Source organism: Argopecten irradians, chromosome 16, assembly GCF_041381155.1.
Source record: "Argopecten irradians isolate NY chromosome 16, Ai_NY, whole genome shotgun sequence".
Lineage (NCBI taxonomy): Eukaryota > Metazoa > Mollusca > Bivalvia > Pectinida > Pectinidae > Argopecten > Argopecten irradians.
The window spans coordinates 27001217-27015908 of NC_091149.1; the positions used below are offsets into that span (position 1 = coordinate 27001217).

Consider the following 14692-nt stretch of genomic DNA (forward strand, 5'->3'; position numbering starts at 1 on the left):
AATCCTTTAGGATCTTTTCTCACCTTCGTAACTAAGTAAGTTTCCTCTTTCTAATGTATTTTTTAAATTGCCTCAATTTTGTCCTTTATGAATGGAAGAATTCAATATAATATAGTAAGTCAAACCGATCTGTTCCCAACAAGCGACATGTAAACCAAAAAGCCAAAAACTGCATTTATTAAATGAAAGATTATGATCACACCAAAATTTGGGAAAAATTAACATTATCCTATGATACATAATTAAAAACAAAATTGAAATAATACGTATCTGCAATAAATGCAAATGTAGCAAAATCTTTAACATACATGGCACATATCAAATGAATGATGACAGTACAATGTATATCAGGATAACAATCACCATTGGTATATACGACGCCATCACTCTGTACTCGCAGTGTCCTCTCGGTCTTCCTGTCCCTGATATATAGAGGATATTCTTTGTTTCTTGAATACCAGTAATATTTCATCGAGTGAGGTGGAAACTTTGATATTTTTCACGAGTGCGTAGCTAGAGTGAAAAAGAGGCCAAAAGGTCATATATATCTCTCTCTCCTGGATTTTTTAAAGAATAATTATCACAAAAACTCTTACAATCAGAAATAGCTAAATTGACCTGACGAATCGTTTAATTATGAACCTCAACCATATAATGGTGTTATCAATATTGCATGAGCATTAGTCAATGGAGTCAGAGAAGAAGTCGTTTATATGAAAATAGCTGCTGTGATCCCATTTGGCCCCGGACGCCCATCAGCCCCCTGTCAGACCCTTCATTTGATGAAAACATCGCTTACATTTGTACCATAAAACCTTAAATTTCACTTCGAAAAATGTAATAGACAATAGACAATGTTTCTTTAACTAATCAAGGTCCCGCACAGGGCATTTACATACAAACCATTTATGATTACATAAAGTAGACATCATACAGGACAATTTTTAAAATGAAAACGCAGTTATGACTAGAGATTCATGACTAGATAACTATAAAGGTTATATAATAGTAGATATACAACCAACAGTAGATAGATAGTTAAAATGTATACAATTTGACAGTTAGATTCCTAACTGTTAACGACAACGAGAAGTGGCTGTGTCGTTTCAGTGGGAAATTGAGTTATATAATTACCAGGAAGGTTCTGTGAAATAAAATCAGACAGAGGCAATAGGATATTCATATTTTCGTTGTTCATGAGCCATATAAATTGGTTAAGTGGATCTAAGTGTAAAAAATTTGGACATACGTCATGGCATACATTGATTAATTTCTGACGTTGTGCTCTATATTTATCACAGGCAAATCAAAATTGGACTTCGTCCTCTATGTGTCCGTCATTACAATTTTTTACAATGCCTTTCGTTCCGAGGTATCTTTAAATAACGTTCAGCTTCTATCATCAGTCTATGCGCTGAAATGCGAATTACCATTAAAATCACAAACTGACATTGCAACATAGAGTCCATGAGCGATGCCATTACTACACCTGTACAGGTCATATATCAGTTCAGAAACGTGCAGACATGCAATGTATCGTGTATGGAATAAAAAATATATGCAACAACATATCCAAGCCATTTCACTCCAGTAAATAAACAAAATAGTAGATTTTTACTTCCTGTTAGTTAATACATTCGTTCTAAACAACATGTACCCGTGATTTTAAACTTTTAAAACATATTATTACCTGCAGTTTTAAATAGGAGATCCACGTATGCATTCCTTCGAGATTAATTATTGTATTGACTACTTTTAACAATAAAAAGAATGCATATTGCTTTACAACGAATTCACTAAAACGTCGAACTGATTCTGACTATTGTATCCGGTAAATAAACAAAATAAAACTGGAAAGCGTCTAGAGATAGAACTTATGACTAATTTGTTAGTGTAAAATACTGCCCATGTAATATGTAAATATGCTAGATATGCATGTAAAATCTACATAGCTCCTACATTAAAGTATCCTTTGTTCGTGTCACCTTTGTGCCTGCGTAGTATTTCCTTGTGTTAGAGGACATGACCCGACTGGACGTAGGAATGTACATTTCCTTAATCAAACAAACAAAATATTAGTAATCTTAATGTGATTTTCTGCTTACGTATGTTTCCATCTAAACATGCATAAGGCATAAAAGCAAGAATTTTACAGACTTTTTTGGCTGTTAATAGGACGTTAATAAATCAAACAAACAAGCAAACAAATCTAACGCTACCATATGCATTTTAAAACCATATTTCTGGTGGATATTGAAGAGCTGAAATTAATTAACTGGGTATAAGGATCTATGGACATCAATAATCAAATCTGAACAAGGGTTCAATTCTTTAGAAGAAAACCGAATATATTTACTAAAATGATCACATTTGCGACAGATTCTATAATTGCATGGATTTACATTGAACTTTCAATCGCAATATCTCTTTTTACTAATCTTTGTAGTAAGGTTTAAATGGGTTCTATAGTGATGTGTATTTATGTGTTTTCTCATGTTTATGGCAGATTTGGGCAATAATTTTATAGGATATGTATTTTGTGATCACAACGATAAGGGATCATTTTAGAATGAACCTTTGTATTATGATCCTTCGATTTTTAGGAAATATTTTAATATATCTTTGTTAATAGCCCCTCAAGAATTGTCAAATACTTTAAAATGACCTACACATTTTGTAGTTAAAATGGTCCTTGCAGCATTCTCAATATACCAAGCACAACGCACTTTCTTTTGTGATAAACAATGAGGAAATCAGGACAACACATCTATACAGGAAAGCCTATCTAAACCCAAAAATGTAATGACAAAAATGGGCTTTGTAGCAAAGTGGTTCCAACAAAGGCTCAAATAGTGTAAAATTGACCATTTTATTTGGACCATAACACAATTGGTATTATTAAGCACGTTGCCGTTATACAGAGATTAACAGGAATGCTTTACTCTAATTACAAATAGCATTTGTTTGCAATTTTGTGAACATATTTAATGTTTGTCATTCTTCACACGTCATAGACAAAGGGTGATTATTGGAGTAAATAAGGATTGGTAAAGGGGACAGCTAGGGTCAATTTGTGTTAACAACTTTATTTATGTATATCTTTAATAATAGGAATATTAATGGCAACATGTGATCAAAGGGGATAGCTGTTAAATATAAACAGACTGGGACCCAAATACTGGCCTAAAGGGAATGAAGGGGTAGGCAAATTGAGACACTGATAATGAAGGTTAGGATTGGTATTTATGTTGTTTAATTGTTTGGTCCATGTCCCTTGTTTATTAGACACCATACATGTATAATGTATAGCCCTATTCCAGTTACGGCAATGAGCACCAATATTGTAATATAGCTTGGCCTCAATAAAGAAAATCATTGGATACCTGCATTTTCTTTCCTCTCGAGCCTGGGATATATTATACATGTGGCGGGTTCGTCGCTACGATCTGATTCTCCTTTTTTAACCGACAGGAAGCACTGAAAAGAAAATCGTAATTGATTACGAGAGTTGTTTATCACCAGAACCAGCCTGTATCAAGGGTATATATCGGGGACAATCAGACCGTGACAGGCAGACCGAGAGAGGACACAGCGAGTACAGGATGATGGCGTCGTATATACCTAGAGTGTTTGTCCTCCTGATATATTGGCATCATTCGACAGGTAAAGTTTTTTTTTCGTGTTAGTTTTGTTACAATTTTATGTTTTAACTTTCGTGTTTCCTGCACGTTTACTTTTCCTTTTTTTCTTTTCTATTTTTTTCGTTTAAAAATGTTACACCGCTGGCGAATAGTATTTTTCTTTATCAAAAACAGGAGCAGACAAATAAGTATTTTTCTTTTGTTACAAAGATACTTACTTCACACCATTCTACCATCATCGAAAAGTTAAAGCTCATTATCTTACTTCAAGATAAAAACATTTTTGTATAGTTTTATCCCGAAAAACATCTATGGTACTATACCATATTTGGAATGCAGTTATGATTGAGCTTTGTGTGTTTGTTTGATTCAATCAACATCCTGTAACAGCCAGGACCACGTATGCGGTGTGTTGCGTGTATATAGTGCGTGTTTCGTGTTTTTGGAGACTGCGGCATATGCATGCTGTGAGGAAGGCTCTGGGTTCTGTCCCTGGCCGAGACACACAAAGTCTATAAAATTGGTAGTTTCTGCTCCTGCTTAGCGCTCAGCAAACGGGGAGTTGGACGACTGGTTCGCCCGTTGTCAGTATAATGTGACCGGGTGGGGGGTGTTGCTTGGTGTCTTCGGCGGCATGCTTCAGTGATATAGCACTATAAAAAGGGCAATAGTTCCACTATACAAGAAGACACAACATGAATATACCGCAGTCTCCCGAAACACACACCTCGCACAACATACACACAACACACCGCATACCTGGGAGGCCGTCCTTACATGACCATAGCTGTTAATAGGACGTTAATTAAAGAACCGAACCAAAGCATGTTGTGTCTTCTTGTATAGTGGAACGGCTGCCCTTTTTATAGTGCTATATCACTGAAGCATGCCGCCAAAGACACCAAGCAACACAGCCCACCCGGTCACATTATATTGACACCGGGCGAACCAGTCGTTCTACTCCCAGCATGCTGAGCGCTAAGTTGGAGTAGAGACTACAACATTGGTGTGGTTCGGCCAGGGGACAGAACCCAGATCCTACTATGGTATTATGAGACGTTAGTAAAAATGAAGGTAATTAGGAAGAAGAGGAAACATAAGTTCCTAGAATCCACCAAAAACAAAGTTATTTTTGTGTGTGTTAGTTTGACATACATTTACATGAGGAAAATGCACCAATTATTATTCAAATTTGTATGCTTTGTTGGCGGTGGAGCATCTTTAACTATAAGCCCTAGGAGAATGTGACCGAGTAGGTGTGTTGTCTGGTGTCTTCGGAGGCATACTTCAGTAATAAAGCTCCAGAATACAAGAAGACACTACACGAAAATATCACAATCTCCTACAACACACAGCACACACTACAAACACGCTTTGCATTGCATACATTGAATTCCTTGAAGTTAAGGAACGTTCGTGAAACTGGACCCTGGAGTGTGACCCATACTATACGCGATATGCATGTATTGTTAAAGTGGTCAACATTCGATCTTTTGTTCCTAGACAATCTCTATTACCTTTTTATATCACAGAGAAGTCTTCCTAAAATCAGATTTCGCTTTGCTGCTAGTTGTGAATAGTCATTTTACGCCAAATACAGAAAACAAGAAACCCAGACGGCCTGTATGTATGTCAACTTATGATCTGAATACAGGTTCATTTAGTTTTGCCAGAAGTAATTCATATTTTTACCTCTAATTTGCCTATTGTGTCCCACTATATCTGCTCTAGAAGGTCAGAGCCAAAATGTATGCACACTCTGTTTTCCTTTCCCAACAATGTTTTTGAATGGACTTTTTTTATATATTTTTAAATTTTTGAAATCATTTTCATATTTACAAACAATACAGACAAAGACAATTAATTTAGCATTATAAATACAAAAACAAAAGTATTTCATTTGTATCAATTTTACATGACATTCACATTTATACCTGTACACACACAAACACACACATACATATATACATACACACACCCTCACACAAACACACCCTCACACATATACCAAAGAGTTTACTTAAATTATTATATACATTCAAATATATATATGTATATTCACATACACCCACATTCGTTCAGACATACATGACATTTATAAGAGGTTAAGAAGATAGGTTAGAGAGGATATAGTTGTATAGGAGGATAGAGTCGAAATGTGGAATATATGTATTTTTTATCTAATGGTAGATAATTTGTTGTAAAAGTAATACCGGTAAGTTGTCAGGATTTAAATTAATTATCCTTGGTTCTTATTTTTTTTCGTTATTTAAAACAGTTCATATATCAAATTGTATAAACGGTGTCCACTTACTCTTTTACACTTTACTTTTTATAAATTTTGCTTTCAAAAAATCATTTTGACCATTTGATATGTGTCTGTGGATATTATAATATTCTTTTATATTTTTTGCCAATGTGTTTATATTTAAGGTTTTATGAAAACATCTTGTTCTGTAAATGTATTGTTTAATGATTAAAAGTATAACATTATCAACTGGTGCATTAATGTTGCTAGTTGTAAGACCAAGAAGAAAAGATTGTTTGTTAATTGAAAAAGGAATATAAAGAACATCTAAAAGAGTTTCAAAGTTTTGCAATTTTTAATGAACTTGGTTACAATCCATACAGAATTCTTTGAGTAGAAGTGATTTAAAGGATTTACCTCTATTTCCCCTATTGGGCTCGCCCATCCTGCCCCAGAGAGTTCAGAACCAAAATTTACACAAACTCTGCTCCCCTTTCTGGCAAAATTTGGTTACAATCAAAGCAAAACTCTACGACTAGTAGCGATTTAAAGGAGTTGCCTCTATTTCCGGCATTGGGCCCCGCCCCTCCTGCCCTGAGGCCAGAGCCAAAATGTATTCAAAGTCTTGTTTCCCTTCCCCAAATGATATTTCTCTTTAAATTTGGGTACAATCCATGCAGAACTGTATGTTTAGTAGCGATTTAAAGGATATACCTCTTATTTCCCCTTTTGGGCACCGCCCCTTCCGCCCTCGGGGTCAGATCCAAAATTTATATAAACTCTGTTTCCATTCCCCAAGGATATTTCTAACCAAATTCGGTTACTAAATTCCATGTAGAACTCTTTGACTTGTTGCGATCTAAAGGAAACGTTGACGGTCGGACGAACGGACGACGGACTCCGCGCCATGACATAAGTTTAAGGTGAGCTAAAAACCTAGTCATGTTGGGTTTTGGTGTGAGACGGATTCAAATAATCTTTATGATTAAAAGTTCAAATTGATAGGTTATCTTTCACTTTATTTGGGGGCCATATTGACTTATAAAATCACATGCTCACATTAGTCATGACCATGATAGTATTTCCAGGTTTTTGTTACAATCTGTATCAGATCTCATGTGACCATTACCGCCTGTTGACATCTTGTATAGCATGTCCTAACGTCTTGTCTAAAACTTGTGACACGGTTTAACATGAATATACACTAATTAAACAATTAACTAATATGGATATTTTTCATAGATCATGTGATTTTAAATAAAATTATGTATCTGGGCGTTTGTCTCAACAGCTACATCAACAACGACTGAGTCTTCTTTTGCAATCCGCCTAGAGAATGGTCTGTATAACCACAGTGGACGGGTAGGGGTGTACCATGATGGTCAATGGGGCGGGGTCTGTGACGTAGGCTGGAGTTACAACGAAGCAAATGTTGTATGCAGAATGCTGGAATATTCGTAAGTTTTAGCATACTGGATTTCTTTTGAGTGAGATCAGTGTTTGTCAAATATATAACTGCCCTATATGTCAGGAAAATGTTCATCAAATCGATTAAGACATTAATTCAGAGCATTTTCAAAAATATACATGAAATCCACTCGAAAACTAAAATCACCCCATTCTAATCAAGGTTCAGTCGACTTATTGGTAAATATATGAAACACATAAAGACGCACATAAAGACATTTTCTATTGATTTTACTTTCACAATAGGTGCAGGCACCATCATTGTTATTGATAAGAAGCCTCCCATCGCTGGGATCAATAATACTGATTTTAAATAGCATTGGATAACACCACACGCACCAAATATGTTACTGAAACAACTAATATATCAGAACTGACATATTTACTATGAACAATAGGAATCACCTCGCTGTAGCACGACAGTTTGTGGAGTGTAATTCCGGAGATAGATATCAATCCGCATTTTGCAGACACATTAATTCAACTTTAGGACGATATGTAGATGTAGTGCAGTTAGAAATAGTATTAATGAGATTGAACTGTAATAATATTGTAAGTTGTGAATGATTATGATTGGAAAAACCATAAGTATTATACACAAAACGTTACAAGAACAAATTTCGGTAATGTTTTTTTTTTTTTTTTTCGATTTCTTACTAAAGGAATGGAACTCTTATAAGCCGTTATACAACGGAATCAGCCTGGTATAAGTGGTTTGGCAACGATACTGATCCAAATATTATATGGATGTATAACGTACAATGTGATGGAACAGAATCTAGTCTCGAGGTTTGCCCATTTGCTGGATGGGGAGTCGGTCGAGATTGTGATAACCAGTACATGGGACCTGCTTACGTTTTCTGCTATAATGAAGGTATAAGTGGCACATACATCTACATGAAATATTGTCTCAGTTACATTATACACTGACTATTCAGATGAAGAGACGATTCATCTAGCAAACACATTAACAAAAAAAACGTTTTGTCCGAGATTGTGGTTGAATTATTGGCGAAGTTTTTAAACAAATAACTAAATTAATAAAAATGAATTGCTTTAATGAGAGTGATGATTTTAGCACATATATACTTTGAAGAAATGTATATTGGTTACAACAATTTGAATTTCAAGGTCATACAATTAGTAGATATGGTTGTTTGTCTCAATTAACGTCCTATTAACAGCCAGGGTCATGTTAAAAACGGCCTCCTATATATGTTTTGTTTTCCATATATATTTCCGTGGTACGTGTTTGAAATACTGCAGTATATATTTGTGTTGTGTCTTCTTGAATGCGAGAACTCTAGCATACACAATGTCAAAAATTGTTTGTTTGTATGTTTGTTTGTTTGTTCGATTGATTAATGTCCTATTAACAGTCGGGTCATTTAAGGACGCCCCCGTGCATGCATGTGTAGCGTGTGTGAAGTGTGTTGGTGTGTGTTTTGGGAGACTGAGGGTATATTAGTGCTGTGTCTTCTTGAATATTGGAAATCTTGCCTTTTATATTGCTATATCATTGAAATATAAATGTAACCGGTTGGGTGTGGTTCTCGGTGTCTTTCGAGGCACAAGAAGACACAACACGAATATTCCAATCTCTCAAAACACGCTCCTCACACTTCACGCATGCAAGACACAACGTACAGGGGAAGGCCGTCCTAAAATGACCCTGACTGTTAATTGGACGTAAATATATTGTACCAAACAAACCAAATTATAAACTATTCACTCTTACAGACGATTCACCCATGGCGGTTCGACTGGTGAACGGCAGAGATGATGGATATGGACACATTGAAGTACACTACAGCAGTATTTGGGGAGGATTAGCAAACGGGTTGTTGTGATGATAACGAGGCAAGGTTGTCTGCAGAATGCTAGGATATAGCTAATTAGGATGATTGTTAGCATTTGTAAGATATACAAAAGTTAATATAATTGGATATTTAATATGTAAGTAATATGTATGAGCACATAAATTAAAATTCCAGGTAAAGAGGAAAGGGACATATCGACCTGTTTCGACTAAAGGTGACCGTTTTCAAAATAAAAAAAAAACAAATATAAAAATATCAAGTTTCTGAATACACACACTTCACATATGATATCTAAATCAATTTATATGAAAGAATTAGTTTGTAAATTGTAGTAGATAATTCATTAAATAACCACAAAGTTGCATCATTTACAGCTCATTTTATTCAGCGTAGTAAAATACAACTTTTATCATATTCCCATAAAGTGGTCCTCCTATGCCCTCATGCCAAAAACGGAGAAAATCGTGATTGATAAAATATTTTAATTCAATATCACCACTGACTTCGTATGAATTAATGTCAGAACAATCTGAAGTACATTGTATTATGTCTGTGTAGCTCAGATGGTCGAGACGTGACACCTTGTATCGGAGGTTCAGTGTTCTAATTCCTACCAGATCTAACAACTGGTTTTTAGGTCACCTGACAACAGGTCATGGTGACCTATTGCGTCTTTTGTCCGTCGTCGTCCGTCGTGCGTCGTGCCTCCTCCGTCGTGCGACGACCGTAAAACATTTCCTTGTGAACGAGATGAAAATTCTTGAGTAAATATAAACCGAGCTTAATGAAAATTGCCTTTTCTATGTAGACCTAGAACTGGAATGATATCCAACGAGTTTTGTAAGCTTGATTCAACTAAGACTCGGAATTCGAAATTCTTGATTCAACTGTAATTTACGGAGTTATTGCCTTTTGCACTAATAATTATTATTGGACCTTGTGAACGCGATACCTTGAGTAAATATGAACCAATCTTAAGGAAACTTTGTATGTAGACTAACATTGGAAAGATATCGGACGATGTTGAAAATCAGCGTGATTCGATAGTAATTTACGGAGTTATTGCCCTTCGCACTTATAATTATTATTGGACTTTGTGAACGCGATAACTTGAGTAAATATAAACCGATCTTAATGAAACTTTGTATGTAGACTAACATTGGAAAGATGTGGCGAAAATAGGCCTTACCCTCTATGTCATGTGTAACACATGTGCTTCACTGTACGTGTGTTGTTATTGTTAGGCAGACACTTCATTGTCGGGGCAGTATACAGTGTAAGCGTTTCGGTGACTTTAATGTAGAGAACACCTCTTGTACGTTAGTTAAACCCGAGGAGTTCCGATATAATTAAGATGATTGCCGCTACGGGCGCTGCTTCTCGCAGTAGAAAAGGGAATTGTTCACCTTTTGATTCTGAACTTTGAGCTGTTAACATCGACAAGGTAGTAGTTTTTGGCACTGAAAGATAGAAATGGCTGAATAAGTCTTGCGTTGATCAGTGTCATACCGAGCGACGGTACCATTAGTCTATTGTATAGCTATTTAGGTTAGAGCTTTGCAGCTCTTAGCTATATGTTAGTTGGTACGCACATATCATCTACAGGTCGCGAGTTACTCGCGACATCAGCTCACGACCACTAGCTAGGTAGTCTTGAACACTCGCGACATAGGTAGTCGTGAGAAGGGCTGGTAACAGCTAGCTGTGTTAGTGTTGGCGACACGCTCGCGGTCAGCGGGGTACGAGCTTACAGTGTGTGTCGGTGTACACGTTTAACGGCAGGCAGTCGTTATATTGTAGCTGTGAAGCGCAGTGATCAGCACAGATTGTGTTGCGCTGTATTGCTATAGGAGTTGTCTCCCTTTATCTAGGTTATTGTAGTACAGAGAGGTATTCTGTAATTATTTCATGTATTGTACATAGAGCTTTGTATAGTGTTACTGGCAGTAACCATAATTGTTTGTATATATTGGCTGCTGTAGTGTAGTTAGTGATTCATAACAGGGACTCAAATATATCTAGGTAACAGCCCCCGTCCGGTACGTTACAATGATCTCGGACGAGTTCGAAAATCAGCTTAATTCGGTTGTAACTGTTAGAGTTATTGCCCTTTGCAATAATAATAATTGAACCTTATGAACACGATAACTTGAGTTAATATGAAACCAGCTTTATGAAACTTTGTATGTTGACTAACAATGGAAATATCTCGGACTAGATAAAAAATGAGCTTGATTCAACAGTAATTTACGGAGGTATTGCCCTTTGCACTTATAATTATGATTGGAACTTGCGAATACGATAACTTGAGTAAATATGCACCCAGCTTAATTAAACTTTGTGTGTTGACTAACACTTGGACGAGTTTGAAAATCAGCTTGATTCGTTTGTAACTTTATTACAGAGTAATTGTCCTTTGCGATAATAATTATTGAACCTTGTGAACACGATAACGTGAGTTAATTTGCACCAGTCTTAATGAAATTGTATGTAGACCTATTGGATCTATGTTTCTAGTTCATGAACAAAAGACATCAGTTGGCTAGTAAATGACATAACTAATTTTTATCAAATAGCAGGTGAACGTTAAGGCCCATGGACATTTTTGCCATATCAAATTAATAACATAAAAATAAAGATGATAAAAAAATGAAAAAAACAGTCATATAATAAACGAAACACTTTTTGTGTCATGTCAACCCTGGTACAAGAAGACCCATAATACGTTATGTGACATTTTACCTGTAGGGTATTTTTAGCTCGAGCTGTGCGCGGCCTAGGTGGTGACAGGCGGAAAGTGTCCATACCTCTTTCCTGATTCCATACAGCATGTACCATTTTAATAATAGAAATACATTCTGTACATGTTTACCCTGCAACTACTACTGTACCGAATATAATACATACATCAATTTATCACATAATCCGCCTGATATCCGTAGGTTTTGCTTGTGTTATATCTTTGCATATGTCACTAATTTTATATAGCTTGAAGAAAAAAATAAGAAAAAACAAATTACAGAGTCTTGAAACAAAGAATACGGCCAAATAGATATAGTGAAATGATACTCCAATAACATGATAGGTGACTGATCAGCCGTTTTTTATCGGACACTATTTTGCTGACAGTCTACTCTAATTCCCGAATCCTTATTTTTTATGTTCCTGTGGAGAAATTACATAGGGATATCAATGAATGGCTCCACAGGGGTCTGAGGGTGGGGATCAATAGGGAAAATGTAGCAAATTCTTTTCTGTATACACAGTTGTTCTGGTTCTTTAAAATCCTTCTGTATAATTGAATAGATTAAGTTCTAATCTAAAGCGTTCAAGTTGGTAGCTTGTGTTCTTGGCCAGATAAGCGATACAAGCCTATGGGACCTCTTGTTGCGGATTGGAGGTACATTCCCATATATAATGACAATTGGTTCGGTGTTCTATTAGTTACACAGTTTGTTAGTGACTTAACACGGAAAAATATTAGGTTTTAAAGAAATGTGTATCGAGTGAGGCAAAGCTGACCCTTCTACAAGAATACATCCCGTTGAAGGACCCTTTTTATTAAATAAGTTCACAATGACTCAGAACTTTAACAATTTTACCTCAATAATGGCGCGGCCGCCATCTTGTTGACGTAAAGACGAAGAGCGATGTATATATATAAACGGTAAAAACCTGATAAGCTAATACGATTGTATCTTGGATATCATGTGACGTCATTTTAACCAAAGTGATACAAGACATAAAGGTCTAGATCTATATTTGAAGAATGAAATATTATATCAAACGTTTAGATGATTATTATTAGCCAAACTGTCCGAAGGCCAAGTGGGCTTATCTCGTGGTGCGACGTCCGGCGTCAACTTTTCTATTTAAACAACTTCTTCTCCAAAAGTTGGAGGCCTGGAGTCCTGAAATTTGGCCTGTGGCATGTTGGGATAAAGGACAACCAAGTTTGTTCAATTGAGTCGCCTTGACCTTCATACAAGGTCACAGAGGTCAAATAGGCTAAAATCTTTAAACAACTTCTTAATAACCAAGTGGTTTAGACAACTTTTATTACCTGGGTCATTTATATATATTCTTAATGACTCTCCTATGTCATATGTATGCACCACTATTACCAGATAGCAGGTGAGCTATTCGGGCCAATTGGGCTTTGTTAATGGCGTCTTTGTTTATATGGCCTAACACTATGAAAGAGGCATTTTCGAGCTATTTTACGGAGAAGGAACTAAATATATCACACAAACAATTCACATATGGCACACGAAAGACCGTCCTTAACAGGTCTTAACTCTTCGTAAGACGCTCACCCAAAGCGATCAATCTACTAACTATCTTACACTCCGTTACAGAGGTTTGGAATAATACACAAAGTTAACGTTATTTTTACTGAAGGTAAATACTCAGTTTTATGTGTTTAATTTTAGACACGGCATTCATCACGGTGCCTCATGGATGCCTTTCAACACGATTCCAGTATGGGGATATAGAAGGTGTGCAGGTCACGAAAGTAGTCTAGAAGACTGTCCAATCGATTTAACTGACTACGGAAGTGTTAATTTGGGTATAGCGACTGCTCTGTGCTACAATGATTCTCAAGGTTTGTGTACATAACAATGTTGATTGTCTTAGGTCAACTGATCCGAAGGTTCATAGTGGTCTATTTTACTTACGTTCCTTCAACACCGTATGCTACGACACAGGAACTAGGTAATAAAGAGAAAGTGAGAAAGTCCGGCTTTGAACAAAAGTGAGATAGTCGCTTTTATGTGCATTCTGAGATGTTTTTGGAGACTGAATTTTGGTACACGTGTTTCTGAATATAACAGCCACACAATGTTATAAAACTGGTTTTCGAGAAGTGTCTCAAAACAACCTGACACATGTAAAGATGCCACAACACCAAGGGAGGTACCGACGTAAATCGCTGATTGTTAGCACATATGCTGGAAAAGCACTTCCATCGCCCATAGATATATAATTTTGCAAAACCTTACTCTATTATAATATATAAGGATCGCCTTCATGCAGTAATGGTAGCAGGCACAATTCTAACGTCTTGCCTGCTGGGAAATAAAAGCATTCTTATTTTCCTCTGTTAAAACTGTTAAAACACGGTGACAAATGCAATTACATTTCCCCTGATAATTTAATAAAAAACAGCGTTTTAATAAGTGAAAAGAAATATACGATCAACTCCGTCGTTTTATTCAGAAAAAAACGTATTGGTAAAAATTAATTTGACAAACTTACTTTAATTATAGCAACAAATAAGATTTCGAAGAATATCTTTTCAAAAACGACGATGGCGTTGAAAAAGTAAACGTCATCATTTTCGGGCGGTTAACATTTTGGGCTGTCACTTGATGCTAAAACGTTGCTATGACCACGTCGATTTATCTTCCAATTTCCTAATGCTAACTCTCGTTCAATCAGAATGTACGATTATTACTTGCGGTATAATCATGGCTATTGACAGCAAGTATTTTGATATTCCCAATATGTGTAAG

General features: G+C 36.1%; 1 protein-coding gene across 2 annotated transcripts; it reads left to right on the top strand.

The window, feature by feature from the left end:
- Positions 1–3431: 3431 nt before the first annotated feature.
- On the top strand, positions 3432–13735 carry LOC138310886 (galectin-3-binding protein A-like). Of its 2 annotated transcripts, none has more exons than XR_011206488.1 (5): positions 3432–3663; positions 7181–7346; positions 8019–8230; positions 9097–9272; positions 13610–13735. XR_011206488.1 is itself a non-coding variant. In XM_069252215.1 (5 exons), the coding sequence occupies exons 1-4, from the start codon at positions 3603–3605 to the stop codon at positions 9204–9206; spliced, it is 549 nt and encodes a 182-aa protein (XP_069108316.1). In that variant the 5' UTR covers positions 3432–3602; the 3' UTR covers positions 9207–9221; positions 13610–13735. The 2 variants fall into 2 exon arrangements, 1 of the variants encoding a protein (XP_069108316.1); XM_069252215.1 differs by having other exon boundaries at positions 9097–9221.
- The last annotated feature ends 957 nt before the right edge of the window (positions 13736–14692 follow it).